The sequence below is a fragment of the Gorilla gorilla genome, chromosome 16 (assembly GCF_029281585.2).
Source record: "Gorilla gorilla gorilla isolate KB3781 chromosome 16, NHGRI_mGorGor1-v2.1_pri, whole genome shotgun sequence".
Taxonomy (NCBI): Eukaryota; Metazoa; Chordata; class Mammalia; order Primates; family Hominidae; genus Gorilla; species Gorilla gorilla.
Window position 1 is genome coordinate 53,350,578 of NC_073240.2, and position 21,477 is coordinate 53,372,054.

The 21,477-nt window shown below is 36.1% G+C and overlaps 1 protein-coding gene across 9 annotated transcripts in view; it reads right to left on the reverse strand.

Moving 5' to 3' along the window:
* Positions 1 to 684: 684 nt before the first annotated feature.
* Positions 685 to 21,477, reverse strand: part of ATOSA (atos homolog A) — a 98,015-nt gene continuing 77,222 nt past the window's right edge. For 8 of the 9 annotated variants that reach the window (XM_055363038.2, XM_055363037.2, XM_055363036.2 and 5 more), the window contains 6 exons: positions 20,094 to 20,173; positions 19,139 to 19,247; positions 12,639 to 12,797; positions 6,186 to 6,254; positions 3,779 to 3,978; positions 685 to 1,336 (listed from right to left, as the gene is read on the reverse strand). In XM_055363038.2, coding sequence (XP_055219013.1) covers positions 1,183 to 1,336; positions 3,779 to 3,978; positions 6,186 to 6,254; positions 12,639 to 12,797; positions 19,139 to 19,247; positions 20,094 to 20,173 — 771 coding nt within the window. In that variant the 3' untranslated portion in view covers positions 685 to 1,182. Of the gene's footprint in view, positions 1,337 to 3,778; positions 3,979 to 6,090; positions 6,255 to 12,638; positions 12,798 to 19,138; positions 19,248 to 20,093; positions 20,174 to 21,477 lie in introns of those variants that run through there. The other variant, XR_008671795.2, reaches the window with a different exon arrangement.

The window sequence follows — 21,477 nt, forward strand, 5'->3', positions numbered from 1 at the left end:
TACCAGGCTCTAGATTCCCAGGTCTCCTGGGTCTGGCCTACTTGAGTGGTCTGTTTTTTTAACCTGCAGTCATAGATTTCTACCAGCATTCCTAGTATTTTTGCCTTGTTATTTAATCTGCTGTTGCCCACTGTCTGAGCACAAACATCTAAAAACCACCCTGTTCTTTCCAAGGGTGTTGGAAGACAGACTTCTGATGCACTTAGTGATAAATTGGGAACAAGACTCAAGACATCTTCCCCCTCCCTCTTTGCAGCTGTAGAGCTAGAATGAAAATGCCTAATGGCTAATTCACTCAATCACATAAATGTCTCATCTACAAATAAAAGCCAAGTACACGTTTCTTAGTTTTTTTTGAATATATTTACAATATAAATACTAATTTGTTTCCAAAGTACATATTCTTTTAACAATTTGAGAAAATTATCTAGCATAGGACAGTAATTTAATGTAAAGACTCTATAGTAGTGATTAAGGAAAAATAGAACTGTTTTGGGGATAAGGAATCCTGGCTATGAATGGGCATGATGATCTGAACTTGCAAAGGGAATGTGAAGCAGCTTAGTCCACACTGCACTGCTAATACATATGTTAAAGGACTACTATGTGAGATAGCAACCTGGATATGGTGTTATAAAAACTAAACATGAGAGATATAAAAAGTACACATGCTTGCATAGTGTGTTACTTTTAAAGAAGCTCAACATTTTATTCTCATTTTCAATAACTTAAATGAACAGCACTTAACACATTACACAAAATTAAAGACTTGTGCATGTATTTCAGATTTCAACATTAATGTCAAAAATACATAGTATGATTTTACATAGGATTTGTGCTACATTAGAACACTAGAGACAAACATCACTTGAGTATTAAGGAAAACATTAAATATTAAATAACTGAGAAATAAAATGTGTAAACACTAATCTAACTGGGGGGTTTGCTACTGCAACATGTCCAATGAAGTGGTTTCAACAGTACAAAAAGGATTAGGACATGAGTTTTTCCAGTCTACATGGAATATATGGATTTCATTTCAGGAATCCTTTCATAAAAACTGGTCCAGGATAACAGGAGAGGATCCACTCCCCTGATTGTTAATTTGGTACACTCCATTCTATGCTAATTTTTACTTGCAAACTTGGGTACTGAGTAAATACTTCAAATCATCACTCCTTATCAACATCTTGGTGAAAACTGAGGGTTTGTTGGTGATTCAGTGTAAGATTTGAGTTCATATGCAGCACCGCTATCAACCTCCATTGACTTTCTAGAGAACAGGAGCCGTACGTCTCTATGGAGGTAGATCTTTCCAGATTTAGAACTCTGGAACCTAAACAAATAAACAAAATATAAAACATTTCAGAGAACGAGTCTTTAAAAGAAACTAGAATAATTAAAATTTGAAATAGGAAGAACTAATCTTGCTACAATATTAGGTCAACACTAACTCTTTAACATGATATTTAAGGTCTTTCTAAAGACCAAAGCATATGCTTTTATTTAAATGCTGCTCTCTTACCATTCCCTAAATACCTCATACTCCTTTTCCTTCCCTCAGTGCCTGAGATGCTTCTTCCTGTAAATCTGAGTGTCAAATAGAATCTTACTTTTCCTCCCTGACTCCACAGTACATGCACCTTTCCTCATCTGCAGGTTCACGTGGCAGTTCACTCACATTACTCAATAACATTACATTTGGGCTCTGTAGCCCTGGCATCTTCTAGCTCCATAGACTGACCCATTTCACACAGCTTAGCCTCCCATGATTTGGGGTAGATGATAAAAAACTGCTATAATCAACAGTGGCTAGGCTAAGTAAAACCCAGCCACCATCAAAAGTCAAGAGAAAAGTTAGCAGTAAAATGAAAATGGCTATCAAAACTGTATGTGAAACTGTTTCTATCCACTGCTAATATCTGTAATACAGTGCAGGGATTTGGAATCTTCACTCACATTAACTTACCTACCAAACAGACAAACATACCCTGTAGTGCTAATTTCTCTTTGTTTTTCCCTTGGCATAGCATAAATACTCTCCGGGTTTGTGGATTTTACTCCTGAACTAGCTGAAAGATGTGGTGGTTACAGCTCTGTATGTTAAAGCAGACTGGCTCTGACTGGCTCACTCTTCCCTCCTTTCTGAAGTTTTTCACCTTCCCAAACTGAAGGAGAACATTCTTTGGGAAGTGTACAGTTTCCCCCAAAAAGGTTTCTTTAAAGTATCCTGTCATTATGTGGAGATTATAAAAGCTAAGGTGGCTGATTTTTACTCTGGCCAGTATTGGTTTTGGTTACAAATAGCTATGGTTGTTAAACTTCAAGAGGAATGCTGTCAAATGCAAGTTTAACCAGAGAGGGTTGAATCTTTTTCTAGTTTGGTAGGTATTCTTATAGTCTGCTATTTCATACCATGTCATTCATTCATTCATTCATTCATTCATTCATTCAATGTGAGAGTCTTGCTCCTTTGCCCAGGCTGGAGTGCAGTGGTACGATCTCAGCTCCCAGGTTCAAGTGATTCTCCTGCCTCAGCTTCCCGAGGAGCTGGGATTACAGGTGTCCACCACCACGCCTGGCTAATTTTTGTATTTTTAGTAGAGATGGGGTTTCACCATGCTGGCCAGGCTGGTCTTGAGCTCCTGACCTCAGGTGATCCACCCACCTCGGTCTCCCAGAGTGCTGGGATTATAGGTGTGAGCCACCGTGCCCAGCTATACCGTGTCTTTTAAAAAAAGTTTTTCAAGTCTGTTTTTCATAGATTTTTCATTCCCACAATCTGTGTAACATTTCCCATGTGGCTTACATCAGGTAGTGTCAGATTTGGTTTAAATACATTGTGCTGGCTGAACATGTCTTTTGCATACAGAACAACAGGCAGAAGACTGAGATGAAAGAACTAATTAAATAGAGCTTTGGGGAGAATAATTAACGGACTTTCATGTATGGGACTTGAGTGTACAGCTCACTGCTTATTCACTCCAGATCACCACTGCAAGGCATATATAAAGAAAGATAGCAGGTGGTCCCCATCAGCAATAACAGATTGAAGAAGTCTTCCGCCTGGACCCGAGATGAAAGGTGACTCCTCCTGATGAACAGAGTGAGACTCCGTCTCAAGAAAAAAAAAAAAAACAAAGAAAAATATAAAATGATTTATATGGCTCATATTACTTTTTTTTTTTTTTGAGATGGAGTCTCATTCTTGTCACCCAGGCTGGAGTCCAATGGTGTGATCTCAGCTCACTGCAACCTCCACCTCCCGGGTTCAAGCAATTCTCCTGCCTCAGCTTCCTTGAGTAGCTGGGATTACAGGCTCCCACCACCATGCCCAGGTAATTTTTGTATTTTTAGTAGAGACAGGGTTTCACTATGTTGGCCAGGTTGGTCTCAAACTCCTGAAGGTGATCCGCCCACCTTGGCCTCCCAAAGTGCTGGAATTACAGGTGTGAGCCACTGCGCCTGGCCCTTGTATTACATTTTTAAATAGTATTCATCGAGAAAATGTGTTTCACTGCCCCAGATGCATGTGTTTTGGCATAAAATATTTTATATTAAATAGTTATAAATGAAAACTTCCCTAATTCAACAAGTAATAACCACCACAGGAAGGTATGCCATGTACTTTCGGCATCTTGGCACATCATCAAGAGTTCCCAAGCTAAGCAAAGTCCCAAGGGACACTGGTCTAGTTAGAGTCACAGTTAAAAAAAAACAAACTAAAAATTTTAGAGTTGTTCTAAAGTAACATTTTCATATTAATTTGAAGCATTACCTCAGATGTATGAGGTAGCGTAATAACCGTTCTTCTGTGTGTCGGATGTTCTCTTTATTAACACTTCTCTTCACTTCTTGTTTAACAGGTACAGAAAAAGTTCTTTGTCGTAGGAATGTCTGATGATTGGCTGGCATATCTCGTAAATCATATATCACAACAAACATCTTCACCACAGTCTTATTAGGATTAAATAAGGTCTGAAGAAACAATATAGAAATTATTCTTTAAAAACAGTGATTTGTTGATGTGATTCAGAATGACTGTGCCAACAATCAAACAAGATTTTAAACAACAAGGTAATACCACTGAATATAATTCAGTTTCAAGGACTAAAATTAACACAATTTCAAAAGTTTAAGAAATAATATTATTTTTTAAAAGGTTCAATTTTTTGTTTTACAATAATATAAGGTCCAATAACAAATCAAAATCTTTAGTCACAAATTTTATATATATAAATTTTACTCCTTGTTCAGAGGAGCAACTTTAAGGAATAGTTCCACTAGCTTAAGCAAAATACATCCTTATTGGGTTAAAATATTCCAGTTCAATTATTTCAAACATAATAGCTTTGCTAAAGAGTATCAAGTTCAAACTTCTCAAAATTGAGTTTTAATTTTTCTCACATTTTAATAGCAAATAGAATATTTCAAATAAAAATACAGGCTCAGTAAAATTAGCATGTTTGATGTCTTAGGTACATATGATTATTATAAAATTTAAAATAGGTGCTCAAAGAAGAGACTTTTTCCTATCTGAACATTTCCCCAAGTTTAGAAAACAAAGCTCACTATTATTAATTAATTAGATCTAAAGTAGGCTAATACTTCATTTACTCATACATCGAATCATTTCAAAATTTGTAGCAACACTAGGCCTTAAAAAATTCTCAATATTACTATAGACCAAAATATGTATCCTGGTAAAGACTGAATTAAATTCAATTGTTGCTTGGTTATGAATAATTGAAGGAATATTATTTTTAAAGCACTCGTTTTGAAACAAAACCCCAAGCTGCTGATCTGACTTTAACCAAATTACCAACACATCAATAGGTAACTTGGTACCCATGTTTTCAGAAGCTCATCCGTGGCACTGGACATCACTCACTGAATCAAAATGAGAAATATATCAATATCATAATCCAATTTTTGAAATCTAGTGAGTCTTAAGATTAAGGCTAATACATTCAACAACCACACCTCATAAGCCAGGAGTTCAAATCATGTTTATACACAGTTAAACTGTATACGGAATAGAAGACATATAATTAACCACTAAAGCTGGCAGTCTCCAAACAAGAGGTGAATGTGTTACCTCCGAGTTTATGCTTCATTATTATCACAACTGACAGCTAGTTTCCACTGACCCACACTTTCTCATGAGCTGCATAGCCAAAGGCAAGAGAACACTGTCACTCCTTTACTTCAAGAAATCGGTTTACTTGTGGTATTCTTGTGGTAATTCCTCCTCAAACTTATATAAATATGTATTACTATAAATGTGTGTGTATATATATATACACACATGTACACGTTACATACTTCTGTTTCATTCCTGTGTGATATGAAATAAACAAATATACAGATTCCTTGCAGTATTGGAACAATGATGATGAGTAAAAGTGATCTGACAAAGTACTGAACACACTGAGGTCAAAGGTCATAAAAAGGCTTGTTGGATTATATCAAATCCTGGGTATGAGGAGCAAGCCTTAGCTAGACTCTCTTTCAGTCTGCAAACTCTGTAATAGATTTGAGGGCTTGCAGGATTACGCTGGGTCAGATCTAGAGTTAACTCAATTTCAAGCTGGCCTTAATATCAGATTATTCTTCTGAGAACCCTAGACCAGGGATGATGAAGGACTGTTCTGAGACAGGAGGACTCTCCTGAGCCAAAAGAGATCAATGCCTAGACCAAAAGGAATGATGCCTTCTCTGCCCTGACATCTGTCAGACTATATTTCTGCTTTGTGTGGTCATCTCATTAAATCAATTTTAGAAATTATTAGAAATAAAATAATTTTGTTTCCCAAGTTTTCCTGCCAAAGCAATTCTAATATTTGGGGTCTCCTTTTAAACAGGTTCGTCTCAATCTGGTTTATTAAAAAGAAGGCACCAGTAATATTAGGTTCTAAATATATATTGAAGAGTCCTATTGAAGTTATGCAAACTGTCATATGCTATTTTTCTTAAGTATTCACCTTGATTAGCTTATTAATGCTTTCCTTTTATGGAGGTCCCCAAATGGTCATTCCTGGGGCAGAGCAGGGAAACTCCAAACAAAGCTGCAGCCCCACTGTTACTTACCAAAGTTGTTGCAGCAGCAGTAGCAGGAGAAAGGGCTAAGTTCTATATGTATGTGAGAGAATGATTATTGCAATTGTAGGCTATAAAACACATACCACTTGTATTGTTCCTGAAGGAGGTACTCGATAACCCCTTTTACCAAGGGACTCTAAAGTAATCACACCCTTGAAATAAAAGAAGACAAATTGAGTACAAACTGATGCATATGTACATAAAAGACTAAAATAAGAATAACTCATGTAATTTATTAAAATTTCAGAATTCTATTTCTATGGAAAAACATTCATATTGAATTAATAGAGATACATTCTATGTTTCTACCCCTAAGGAAACACTTTACTGTTCTTCCTGGTGATGTTGCTATAAAGAATACATAACATCAATGGCCACGGCACTCGAAATTACTATTAAGATATAGGAATAAAAGAAAGAAGTTCCTAACTAAAAAGGAAATAAAGGAAGGTAATAGGACCCTTCCCATGTATCTTGAGGGAGAGGGGAAATGAAGAAGCAAGTAATTTATTGGTCTTCGGGAATGTAAAAAGTCACAAGTGTAGGAAAGTAAGCCTTGGCCAAAAATAAAGTCAATTCTTCAGTCTGGGAGTTAAGTTACATATCTGGATTTCTGAATAAAGACAGAAAAAAAATAGAAAAGCAATCTGGAAGTCTGTAGTTCCTGCCTGGTACTACTTTATGGGATAAGAGATGTTTAAGACAAAAAGTGGAAAATGAAAGTTAAATCAGTAACTTTCAGGCTGTGGAATGTTCTATAGTAAAGCTATAAAATCTCACTTTCCTAAAATTAAATATTTCTTCAGAAATAACCTTATATCATGTTGTGCCTTACTCTGGATATTATTAAGGTAATTTGCTTTTGTTTGGTCATTTACTTATTAAGGAATCTAAGAATCCAAATTGATTCTAAATCAGAACACAATGGATTGAGAGCTAATTTGAGTCAAGGTTAAAGCTAAATTAGGGTCATGTCACTAGAGAAGTCTAAAAGAGGATATCAGGAGTCCTCCTGTTAGTTTGGTACTCAAAGAATGATCCTCAGATGAGCATCATCAGCATCACTTGTGAACTTGTTAGGAAGGTGAAATGTCTGGCCTCTTCCCAGACCTTATGAAGTCAAATATACATTTTAACAAGATTCTCCAGATTATATCAATTTACATTAAGGTTTGGGAGCCCTGCTCTACTATATGAAGTAGTTTTTCTCAGGATGTTCTCATTACTGGAAAAATGCAATCAATGGGGAAAAAGTGTATGTTAAAACAAGGTAAGTTCAAATTGAATGTGTAAGTTTCTCAATAACCAGGATGATCAATAACCAGGATAACCAAATGACTATCGGTGGTAATTGTGATACTTAATTATTATTATTATTATTGTTTTGAGATGCTTTCTCACTCTGTCACCAGGGCTGGAGTGCAGTGGCGCAATCTTGGCTCACTGCAACCCTTGCCTCCCGGGTTCAAGCGATTCTTCTGTCTCAGCCTCCCAAGTAGCTGGGACTACAGGCGCTCACCACCACGCCCAGCTAATTTTTGTATTTTTAGTAGAGATGGTGGGGGGCGGGGGCAGTGGTTCTACCATGTTGTCCAGGCTGGTCTCGAACTCCTGACCTCAGGTGATCCACCCGCCTCTGCCACCCAAAGTGCTGGGATGACAGGCGTGAGCCATCGTGCCCAGCCTGTGATACTTAAAGAGCTTTAAAAAATGAATGCTGATGCATGTATGTTAACTGGGCTAATACTTTTCTTTCAAGTAGTTAAGGAGAACTGTATGTTCTACATTTCATGATTTCATTATTATACATTGTACATGCCAAACTTATGTAAAAGCAAATATAAAACAGCACTGTTCTATCAGGTGACGTCTCTCTGTTGGGTTCGGAAGTTGGACCAGGGTTAGGGAGTAAAAAGGAGTGGATAAAGGTAAAAGGGAAAGCCACATTCTGACATACGAATTCACTCCAAGTGAACAACACTTGACATCAGATTATTAAATTAACACATTAAGGTTAACACATACGTGGTTCTTGACAAATCAGATTTGTGACGTGGTTATTTAAAGCATGAAAAAAGCACATCAACAAACTGCAACCCTAACCAAAACAGCAATGAAACTTTAACAATTTATCTCTTACAATCTGCCCTACGTGCTTAATGAGGTACTCTGTATACCACTTTTTTTTAAATGAGCAGAGTGTGGCTATTTACTCTACATGAAAAAGGTATGGTATATTATACATGTTTTCTTCCTACTTTCAGAAAGAAAAAGTAAAATATACCTAAATAATAGCTATCTTTAAAATCACATAACTACACGTAATATATTACCGTTCTTCCTTGCCAGCCATCTGCCTCCCCACCAAATACATACAGTAAAACTGGTAAGGCAACTACTACCAAGTTTATACTTGTTTCCTTTAATACATTCAATTCCAATAGTTTTTAGAACACAGTAACAGTAACTAAATCGATTTATTTAAAAAAACCAGCTTTTTGAAAAAAACCATAAAGTTGAAGGCAACAATTTAAAACAATTTGTAAGCAATGTTAAGACTAGTAGCATTGGCAAGTTAGGAATTTTAGAGAGGGACTGGGAAATTATTTGGAATTTTATTATTATTCATCATTATTGTAATAATTTCATCATTTTAATTGATCAGCATATCAATATTTATACCTAGAAAAAGTTACCATATTTAACACAAAAGAGAAAAACACATTTTCTTCTGGCATTTTTTTTTCTTTTTTTTGAGATGGAGCCTTGTTCTGTCATCCAGACTGGAGTGCAGTGGCACGATCTTGGCTCAGTGCAACCTCTGCCTCCTGGGTTCAAGCCATTCTCGTGCCTCAGCCTCCCGAGTAGCTGGGATTATAGGTGCCCAGCATCACGCCCAGCTAATTTTTGTGCTTTTAGTAGAGACGGGGTTTTACCATGTTGGCCAGGCTGGTCTTGAACTCCTGACCTCAAGTTATCTGCCTGCCCCAGCCTCCCAAAGTGCTGGGATTACAGGTGTGAGCCACCATGCCCAGCCCTTCTTCTGGGATTTTAAAATGGAATAGTAGGGTTAAAACAAATATGGTCAAAATCTTATACAAAAATTGCTCAGATTATTATGGAATAGGGAATATGCACAAATAAGTGGAAAACTGAAAGAACTATATCTTGATCTGGTTAATTACAAAGAAAGGAAATCATACGTGGCCCTGATAATATTATAATGAAAGTCTTATTAGAAATTTGCCACTGGCACACCTGCCTTAGATATTTCTGCCTGGTTTCACACTGCAACCGTTTTTAAACAGCTAAGTGTTGTCATATAACACTTGGAGAACATTTTTACCACTGACTCCCAACCGGAGAATAATATTATATGGCTTTGAGTTAACCTTTAAGGGAATTATTTAATGAGAAGTCCTATACCACCTCTATACCACAAAGATAGGATTTTCTGTGCTAAAATTTTACCCTTGTGAGTCATTTGTATAATCTGTGATAAGAGGTCCCAAAATTATTATTAGAGTAACAAGGTTATTATAAGAGTAACAAGTGTTTTATGTCTTCGCTCTGCTGGTCTGTGATATGTATAGTCTTACCAAAACATAATCACATTCTTTGAAAACGGATTCAACTACAAAAATAAAGAGAATATTCCCTGAGGAACAAAATTAATTCATAGCAGGAAAGACTGGAACTGGGTCACTTGCAAAAAGAATGCATTCCTGGTAAGTAAACTTTTAATAGAAAAATACAGACAATTTTTGAAAATGTTCTAATTTTTTCATAGGAAAAATATAAATGGGATAGTTGATTGAAGAATGTTATCAGAGAAAAGAAAGTCAGAGTTTCTCAAAAGGATAGATTAAATTCAGTAACCTGATTTATACCCTTGCCAATACCTATTCAACAATCTGCAATCATCTGCGTGTACATCTCTAGTACTTTCTGGAGTGACAAAATCTTTTATCTCCCAATCCTTCATTTTTGAGATATCAACTAAGGTGAAAGATTAATGCTGTTTTGCTTTTTAAAAGCATAGTTCAAATTACCTCTTGCTCATTAATTTCCATCAAAGATATTTATTTGAGCTGATTTTCAGCCAGTTGACTCTTTTATCTTGTTTCCAAGCCATCCTAATGGCCAACAGGGACTCTGTTCACTAATGACAGATCACAGTATTTTATTTTATTTATTTATTTTGAGATGGAGTTTTGCTCTTGTCGCCCAGGCTGCAGTGCAATGACATGATCTCGGCTCACTGCAACCTCTGCCTCCCGGGTTCAAGCGATTCTCCTGCCTTAGCCTCTTGAGTAGCTGGGATTACAGGCGTGGGCCACCATGCCCAGCTAATTTTTTGTATTATTAGTAGAGACAGGGTTTCACCATGTTGGCTAGGCTGGTCTTGAACTCTTGACCTCAGGCGATCTGCCAGCTTCAGGTGATCTGTCCGCCCCAGCCTCCAAAAGTGCTGGGATTCAGACGTCAGCCACTGTGCCTGGCCAGATCACAGTATTTGAGACCTTATCTTTCCATCCTCTATTACTATATGCCAGTAAAAGGTGTGAAACTGATGAGATTCTTGATGTCCTGGTAAGGCAAAACAGGCTGTTGCTATATTCTCATATTGTAAGCATTCGAGTATTATATGCATTTATTCTGGTATTAAACTTATCTCAGTGGTACTTTCCATTTTATTAATTGTCCAAAATTAGCAGTTATTTTTTCAAAATAATTCTGGAAAAGTGGGTACATCTTTCTATGGTAAATGAACAGGTAGCATATGTAATAACTGGGCAGGTTTGTGAAGGTGGCCTCTTTCAATAATAACCTATGCTGGGCATCTTCATGCTTATGACCCACAGATGTGAACGTTGTTGGGAAAAGAAAACTTTGAATAAATAAGCAGTCACCAATCTGCTTTTTCTATCAAAGTGTGAAACACTAATCAAGCTCTTGACTAAAATCTTCACCCTTAGAATGGAGTAAGCTTTCCTTGAGGAAACTGGGCCAATAATGAGTAGGCCACATATAGGTTCCTAAAAGTAGCTTCTTTTCCTCTCTGTTGTTTCTCAATTGTATAGATGTCCCTTTTTACAGCTTTTATTAATAACAAAAGTCATTGTTACTAATGTCCTTGAAAACCTAGAAGGCTGTGGAGAGGGGTGTTAGGAGAGGAAGCAGTTGGGCCAGATAGTAAGTTAGGAAATTCAAGCAAGACTAGGCTATAATGTTCAATGCCTACAGTAATCTGCATTTCTCAAAAGTAACACCTAAAATGAAAACCCAGATTTGACTCCATATTTGATACCATCACTGTCAACTTTTTACAGACCTGCATGGCTAGCTACTTATCTCTCTTTGTCTTTTGGAAGAGGGCTGATACTAATCATATACTAGTACTCAGTATTGTTTTTGCAAATGAATGCTTATATTATCCACAAGCCATTGGAATAAAAAAATTGGTAAGGTGAAATCATAAGATTGATCTTAAGGCTCAACACTATAACTCAGAGGTGTCCAATCTTTTGGCTTCCCTGGGCCACACTGGTAGAAGAAGAATTGTCTTGGGCCACACATAAAATATACTAACACTAACAATAGCTGATGAGCTAAAAAACAAAAATCACACAAAAAAATCTCATAATGTTTTAAGAATGTTTACAAATTTGTGTTGGGTTACATTCAAAGCCTTCCTGGGTTACATGTGGGCTGTAGGCCAGACAAGCTTGCTCTAACTCCTCTTAGTTATTTCACTCTCCATTAAGACATTAGCATGAGCCTGAAGTAGCTAGTATCCTAAAGAACTCTAGGATTAGGCCAGTTGTGGTGGCTCATGCCTGTAATCCCAACACTTGGAAGGCCAAAGTGGGAGGTGTGCTTGAGGCCAGGAGTTCAAGACCAGCCTGGGCAATATAGGGAGGCCCTGCCTCTACAAAACATAAAAATTAGCTAGGCATGGTGGCGCATATCTGTAGACCCAGCTATTTAGGAGCTCCAAGGCAAGAGGATGGTTTGAGGCCAGAAGTTTGAGGCTGCAGTGGGCTATGACTACACCACTGCATTCCAGCCTAGGCAAGAGAGTGAGATCCTGTCAAAAAAAAAAAAAAGAACCCTAGGATTAGAAAAGAATAGGCCCAAAGACAAACCAAACTGAAAAGGGAGTAAAAGGGCCATACAGAAGCCTTATGTCACCAAAGCCTTGTAGGACTAGAGGACACAGTGCACACTAAGCATTTGAGAATGTGTGTGAACTCAGCAAGATGGAATTACAGTGTCACTAATCAATTTTTATCATTTTTTCAAGACAAAGAGAAATAAGTACATTTTTAGTACCATCCTTAAATGCAAAATAGGTTATCTGTTGTTTGAACTAGCTTAGAAAGAAGTTGTGAGGTAATATTTTGGCATATTAGTTTGTATTCAGCTGTTAGGAAATGATTTATATTTTCAAGTACTGCATCAAAGCACTTAAAGAAATTTGTCATTAAGTTGGTTGATTTGGCAGGAAAACATACAATATAAAAAATACTTGCCATATAAGGAGAGGGAGCATTGTCATCTGAAACACTGTAGAATGACACTTCAACTGGAAGAGTCAAATGTGTGGGGCAGAAAGCACCACTTGCCCCTACCTCGGCAGTAAAACCATCAACAATGCCGAGAGGATCGAAACGATAGTTCAAGACAGATTCCTGGAAGACAAAATAATTTTTAAAACTCAATTAAAAAAGCTAACACATTCATTTTTTTCTATTTAAAGAAATATACACTTAGCCTAAAGGCAGAGAAGTGATTAAAAGAAATATATTACTATGCTTTCTAGCACTAGAACAGTGGTTGTTACCATTGCCATGTCCTTATTTCTGCTTTTCATCTGACTTGAAGTCAACTCCATCTCCCACCAGTCTTCTACCATCCTACAACAGTTTGGTCTTCTCTCACTATTCCAACTCACACTGAACTCTCCTGCAACTTCAGCATTAGTTAGGCCTAATTGTTTACTATGTTGTTTTTATATCTGTAAATTTAAAAATATGCTCTATCAGAGCAGGTATTTATCCCTCACAGTGCCTATTCATGGTGCTAGACAGAGAGAAACACCTGAAAACCTAACAGGTTATATATGGAAGTTCCATCAAAAGATGAAGTCAAGCACTTATAATTCTAACCGAGAAATAATTGCTTCTCTTATAAATACTGTAGTATGTGACACGTTTTAGTTTAAAACATAAAAATGTGCATTTATAAAAAGTTTAAAAGTACAGAAATAGTACAGAAGCTCCTTATCCATCCCTCCCCAAGGTCACTCACTGAGATAACTACTTTTAACAATTTAGTGGTTATCTTCCCACTTATGAGAAACATTTAAAACTTTTTACAAGCTTTATTTTATATAAATATATCAACACATATATGCATACATCATGAAATGTGAGTAGCATTCCTTTGATTAATTCTTTGAAAAGAAATGCGACAAAGCCTCATGATTCTAAAAGTTTGTGTAGTCTAAATGTGAAACAGTGACATATCAGCAATTCTAATCTCCTGATCAAAAAGATAAAGCCAAAAGACCTGGGTCACAAACAACCTTCTATATCTCCTTTTTGCCCTCTAATCAATCCAGTCCATATCCTGTTGATTTTACCTCTCAGTCTCAGGGCCTCATTTCCATCCCCACTACCACCACTATCCTAGTGACCTAGGTGATCCTCATAACCTCTCCTCTGAATAAATGCTACATCTTCTAATTAGTCTTTCCATCTGTAGTGTATCCTCTGTACTACTGCCAGAGTTCTTTTTCTTTTTTTGAAAAAAGCCTTATAGTATCACCTACCACTTAAAAACTTTGTTTCCTGCTGTCTATAGGATGAGGTCAACATTCATAGCACAGCACTTAAGCTCCACCATGCCTCTCATTTCATCTCTCCCAACATATACAGAGTCCCATGCTCTAGCTCCAGTTGATCCTTTCCAACATTGCCATGCTCTTTTACGTTTGCACATGCAGTTCCCTTTGTCTAGAATCTCTGATTCCTGCACAAATTTACCGGGCAAATTCCTTCTCATCTTTTGTGACCAAGCTCAAATGACAGCTCCTCAGCAAAGCTTTCCTCAATCCTTTTAGCAGAGATAGTAGATACACAAGTACTAGGCAACTTCTATTACAATGCTAATTACTTGAGTTTATAAATTATTTACTCACCTGGGTAAATTATATGCCCACCTTCTCCAGTAGACAATAAACGTCTCTAAGGCAGGAACTTTATCATTTAAACTTTGTATTCCTAGCACATAGTAAGTACTCAACAAATGTTTCCCAAATAAGAAGTCTATTCTGAAGATGCAAAAAATTTTCATAGGAGAGGTACGTACAAAAATGTTTATGGATTAAGGCAAATGACCAATATTAGTTGCTGACTTTATCTGAGATAATTTAGATTTTTGTAAATTTAATATACAAGCATATATGCTAGGCCCCACTCAGTGCAGTATGACAAGAAAAAAAAAAGGCATGAAAATAAAAAGCCAAAACTATCCCTATTTATAGATGACAAGACTGTCTATGTAGAAAAATCCCAAGGATTATTTTTAAAAATCTACTGAAATTAGTGAGTGAGCTGAGCAAGATCACTGGCGATTTTTTGTAGATAACACACACACACATACATTCATTTAAAAATACTAGCAATGAACAACTGACAATTAATTTTTAAGTTACAATATCCCAGAAAACATGAAATACTTAGGTATACATCTACAAAAAGATATCAAAAATCTGGGCTAGGCGTGGTGGCTCACACTTGTAATCCCAGCAGTTTGGGAGACTGAGGTGAGCAGATTGCTTGAGGCCAGGAGTTTACGAAAAGCCTGTGCAAACACAGCAGGGCCCTGTTTCTACAAAATTTTTTTAAAAAATTAGCTGGGTGTGGTGGTACAAGCGTAGAGTCCTAGCTACTTCGGAGGCTGAGGTGGGATGAATGCTTCAACCCAGGAGATCGAGGCTGCAATGAGGTATGATCACGCGGCTACACTACAGCCTGGGTGACAGAGAAAAGTCCCTACCCCTATTAAAAATAAAAAAGATGTCCAAGATATGCATGCTAAAAACTATAAAACACTGATGAAAGAAATAAAAGAATATATAAATAAATGAATTTCAGGGATTGAAAGACTTTATATTTTTAAGATGTCAATTTTCCTCCAATTGACCTGTATTAATGTAGGCCAAACAAAATCTCAGCAGGCTATTTTGTGGAAATAGACAAGATGATTCTAAAATTTATATGAAAAAATAAAGGAGCTAGAATAGTTTAAGCAATTCTGAGAAAGAACAATAAAGTTAGGACTCACATTACCTGATTTCAAGACTAGAAAATTGAACATCCATATGCGTAAAAGGGAACCTTGATTGTACACCTCCTATCATGTAAAAATTAACTCAAAATAGATCACAGATCTAAACGTATGAGCTAATACAAACTTTCAGAAGAAAACAGAAAAAAAGCTTTGTGACCTTGGGTTGGGCCAGTGGTTCTCACCCAGGGGATATATGGTAATATATGAAGACATTTTTGGTTGCTAGAACTAGGCAGGGGGGTACTATTGGAATCAAGTGGGTAGAGGCCAGAGATTCTGCTAAACATCCCACAATGCACAAACAGCCCTTCAGAAGAATTATCTAACTCAAATATCAACAGTACTAGTGTAAAGAAGCCTTGGGCTAGGCAATGTTTTTTTAGATTCAACATCAAAAGTAAGATTCATAAAGAAAATGTTAATAAATTCGACATCAAAAAACTTAAAATCTTTTACTCTTGTAAAGACACTATCACAAAAATGTACAGCCAAACTTCAGATTTGGAAAAAATATTTGGAAAACATATATGCTTATTTGGCAAGTAAGTGCAGGAAAAGAGGATCAACATCAATAGTCATCAGGGAAATACAAATTAAAACCACAATAATTAAGATGAAAATGACTGATCATTGCGAACAATGGCAAGGATGTGGAAGAACTAGAACTCTCATACGATGCGGATGCAAATTAAAATGGTATAATCACTTTGGAAAATAGCTTGGCAGTTTCTTAACAGTTAAACATATTCTATTCTATTCTATTCTATTCTATTCTATTCTATTCTATTCTATTCTATTCTATTCTATTCTATTCTAATGTAGTTACCCAAGTGAAATGAAAATTTATGTCCACATAAAAATTCATACACAAATGTTTATAGCAGCTTTATTTTTAATAACCCCAAAGTGGTGACAACCCAAATGTCTAAAATCAGGTGAATGAATAAACAAACTATGGTCTATCCATACAACAGTAATAAAAACAAATGAACTCTTGATATGCAGGACAACATGGATTATCTTAAAAACAATGACACTCAGTTAAATAAATCCCCAAGCCACCCCCTAAGAGTAAATACTGTGGGACTACATTTATATAAAATTATAGAATATACAAGTTATTTTATAGTGACAGAAAGCACTAAGATTCCCTCATATAGGAAAAATAACTCATTTCCAATGGTTGTATTATGCTGGACTGAACTGAATGAAGAAAATCACAGGACAGATGAATTGAATGGATGATGACAAGGTTTTGCAGGAGAAAACTCTAAATCAGGGGTGTCCAATCTTTTGGCTTCCCTGGGCCACACTGGAAGAAGAATTGTCTTGGGGCATATGTAAAATGTGAATTGTCTTGGGCCACATGTAAAATATACTAATATTGGCTAGGCGTGGTGGCTTATGCCTGTAATCCCAGCACTCTGGGAGACCAAGGCAGGTGGATCACCTGAGTTCAAGAGTTTGAGACCAGCCTGACCAGCATGGTGAAACTCGTCTCTACTGAAAATACAAAAATTAGCTGGGCATGGTGGCGCGCTCCTGTAATCCCAGTTACTTGGGAGGCTGAGGCAGGAGAACTGCTTGAACCCAGGAGGCGGAGGTTGCAGTGAGCCAAGGTTGCGCCATTGCACTCAGACCTGGGGAACAGAGTGAGACTCTGTCTCAAAACAAACAAACAAACAAACAAACAAAAATATATATGTAGATATATATAGATACTTACATATACACACTCATTAACAATAGCTGATGAGCTTAAACAAAAAATCACAAAAAAAAATCTAACAACATTTTAAGAAAGTTTACGAATTTGTGTTGGGCTGCATTCAAAGCTGTCCTGGGCCGCAGGCTGGACAAACTTGCTCTAAATGGTGGCAAGAAAAGGTGACTATTAGCTATTAGACTATTTGGGTGTTATTCTGTGTCCATGTGTTTCCAGACTCCACCTAATGCCCCACAAATAATGTCTAAGGATCATGATTTCCCCCAACAACATTACAGGGATAAGACTTTGCCCTGTTTTCATTAAACAAGTCTAATGTGTCATTTTAGTGATTCAAGTCTAACCCCATCTTTTATTGCACAGAATGTCAAATTCACTAAGCAGAGGAAATATCTTCTGTAATTTACTGAAGAAAACATCAAATTCATTATAAATAAGACCTATGGGTTGGATAGTCTCAGAACATCTCTATTTCTTCCTTAAGTCACTTGAAAAATGTATGTATATCTGCACAAATAGAATCGTCTGAAAAAAACCGTGTACTGATCTTTAACTATCTTCCCTGACATGGTTTGCATATTGTCCCCTTCAAATCTCATGTTGAAATGTAATCCCCAATGTTGAAGGTGGGGCCTGGTAGGAGGTATTTCGGTCATGGAGGTGGATCTTTCACAAATAGCTTGGTTCTGTCCTTGCAATAGTAGGTTCTTACGAGATCTGGTTGTTTAAAAGCATATGGCACCTCCCTCCTTGCTCTCTTGCTCCTGCTCTCACCATATGATGTGCCTGCTCCCACTTTGCCTACCACTGTAAGTAAAAGCTCCCTGAGGCCTCATCAGAAGCAGATGCCAGCACCATGCTTCATGTAAAGCCTGTAGAACTGTGAGCCAATTAAACCTCTTTTCTTTATAAATTATCCAGTCTCTGGCCTTTCTTTATAGCAATGCAAAAACAGTCTAATACATTCCCTTTTCCAAAGTTTTCACATATCAGACTGCTCTCTTTTTCACTTATACATTTTTTGTAGTACATGTCTCAAAAGGAGCAAGAAAAATAATTTCTTGTAGTACAAAGGTTGCTGAGCCACCCGACCCTCACAATGGCCTATGCAATTTTAATTTGATGACAAAGAGGAATAGAGAGCTTGACATCTCTGAACTGATACCTTGGAAGTGACATGGAAAAGACTTACCATGAAATATCTTTTCATTTCCACTAAGACTTTGAAAGATAGCTTCACTATTAAAATAGTTATAAAGCAAATGGTTAATATATCAAAACACAACTCCTGTAAAACTATTTATCTTAAAAATATAAAATTTTAATTATTTTCTCCTAAAAAACTCACCAGTTAAAATCACTTTAAAAATGTCATTTACAAGTTCGTGTTTAAGGTTAAGCTGATTTCTAATTACAGACAATTGAAACCCATGATTTCTACTTGACCCCAAGTAGAAATATTGTGAGTAAACATATCAGAAATCTTTATTTGAATTTTTAAAAAATAACCTTGTTACTTTAGAATAGCTGCAGATTTACAAAAAAGTTGCAAATAAAGTACAGAGAACCTTTTGGTTTTTCAAATCAACTTCCCTGATTATGAGGGGGCTGCTATTAGCCCATCATTATTTTCTCTGGGTCCTAGACCCAATTTTACCAAGTAAGAAGATGTGGTCAAATCTATGCTCCCGGCTTAAGTAACAGATTCCTCAATCCAACCTGATTTCATCAGGTCTTCTCTTCTCCACTACCAGCTATCCAATTCTAAGACATCACTGCCAACAATTCTGACTTCCCTTCTTGTGAAAACAAAATAAAAAGGTAATTTCAAGGCTTGAAAAAAGACAATTATTTCTTTCCTTTTCACAACCAAAGTTAAAGACATAAAATGACACCCTAGAACCTAGGGTATAAAATTTTCATTTAAAGAACAGTTTCAAAGCACATTACCTCAAAATTTCCTAGGAGACTAAGACTTGTTATAGGTGGAGCACTAGAACTCAAAAACGGTTTTTCATGAATATCTGGATCATCTTCAATGTTTAAACATGGTCGAGGACTATTAGAAAAACAAATCAGCAAAAGAACACATTAGCCACAATACTTTATTTTTTTAATCTTGAGACAGGGTCTCACTCTGTCACCCAGGCTGGAGTACAGTGGCACCATCATAGCTCATACAGCTCAAACTCCTGGCTTCAGGCAATCCTCCTGCCTCAGCCTCCCAAAGTGCTGGAGACTACAGGTGTGAGTCACCAAGCCAAGGCACAATATTATTTACTTTTGTACAAAATTAAGAAAATCTGAACTCTACTCAAACTACCATAATAAATTAATGTTATCAAATTTTAAGATATAAAATTTCAAGTTTTAAATTCCCAGATTTTACCTTTCTTTATATTTTATATTTTATAAACACACATACACACATCCTAAAAGGTTTCGAGGTGGAATTTACAACACATCACATAGTGGCATCTCCTGGAAATAAATAATGCAGACTTCTATATCAATCTTATTTTCAGTTAAGAATGAGAATACAAGGGCAAAATTGTGACTAAAGATTATAATCAGAGTATTATTTGCCAACATGGAAAAAAATGGCCAAGGTTGGTTTTTTTTTTTCCGTGAAAGAGTAAAAGGTAGTAGAGGTTAATAACTAGAAATATATAAAACCACTTAAAACCAATGTAAGAGTTTATTATGATGACCACTATATAGTTGCTACCCATTGCCTTAATTTCTTCCACACTCATCCTTAATAACTGCGTGTGTATATGGTATCATACTCTAAATAAGATTCCTGTTACAATTCTGATGTTTAGAATCAACATTATTTATTGTTAAAGACCAGAATTTTGTGAAATTCTGTTTGAAACACACAAATGAATTTTGACATAAATACCTTATAGATGAAAAGCTTTTCAGATGTAGTAATGAAGAATCCAGATCAAAGCAACCTGATTGTGTTTTTCTTTGAGGAACCTAAGGTCAAAACGATCATTTGTGATATTAAAAAAAAAACTGTAATTTTTTTCTTGAATTGATAAAACACTTTTTAAATGAAATTTAAGCATATCTTTGAAATATTACAACTTCTCCTATAATAGCTTATTTAAAATCATGCTGTTCATTACATATTGTTCTTATGTTATTTTATTAGTGTTGAAAAAACAGATGATAAATAAAAGCACTTTTACTAGGTTTTGATTTTTTAAGAAGCAGAAACAGTTTTTTCCAAAACCAAACCCTGCATGGAATTCCAATATATAATATAAGGAACATTTTGCTTTTTTGTATACTTCTCTATTTTTTTGGGAGGTGGGAAACACTTCCAACTTAAAAAGGAAAAAAAAAAAAAGAAAACTGAAATAGAGATAGGAGCCTGAGGTCCCACCAGCACTGCCCACCCTTTGCCCATTCCACCTACTGCAACATTTCCAAGAATCCTAATGCTTTACAGAGAAGAGATTTGAAAAGTACTATGCTCCTAGGTTTTCAGCCATCACTGTATGCCACATTACATTTAAAGCAAAACACCACCTAGCTCAAAATATCCTAAAATCAAAGACCTAATTGTTAATTAAAGGTAAAATCATATACAAGTTAGACAGTTTTGTTTCTAGAATATTAAATATGTGTACCTGACTCTCTGGTCTAATTAGTGACTGAAAAAACAGATGACACTGAAAATTTAAACCACCTCGACATTTTGGAGAGTTGTACAAGTGTACCATGTTATTTACTGTAGTAAGAACTTATTGTGAAATTTTCAATCTAAACCCTCATGTCTTCAATTCTGGAAAGTTCTCTGCCTTCATTTCTAATATTGCATTTTCTTATTCTATTTAGTCCTTCTTTTTAAACTTCTACCAGACTTACATTGAACATCTCATTCTCTTTATGGCTTTTTCGTATTTTACTATTTCTCTTCCCTTTTGTGCTTCATTCTAGGTGCTTCCTAAATATTTGTCTACTCACTCACAAAATCTTTATTGAGCCGATCCTAGTTTGCTGTTTAATTCATCTGTATGTGTATGCAGGTATGTGTATACACCTCATGCATTTTTCATATCTAGAATTTCTATTTAGTTCAAATCCATGTTCTTTCATCTAAATTCCCTATCTTTGCCTTCATCTATCTCCCAGAACACTTTAAACAGTTATTTTTAACTCTCAAATTGCTCTGATAACAGAGTTCCTATATGTGCATCCTCCCATTTCTTGCTCCTGCTGATTCTTTTAAGGTGCTTTGTAATTTTTTTTCCTCTAAGGTCATCTTCAGTAAG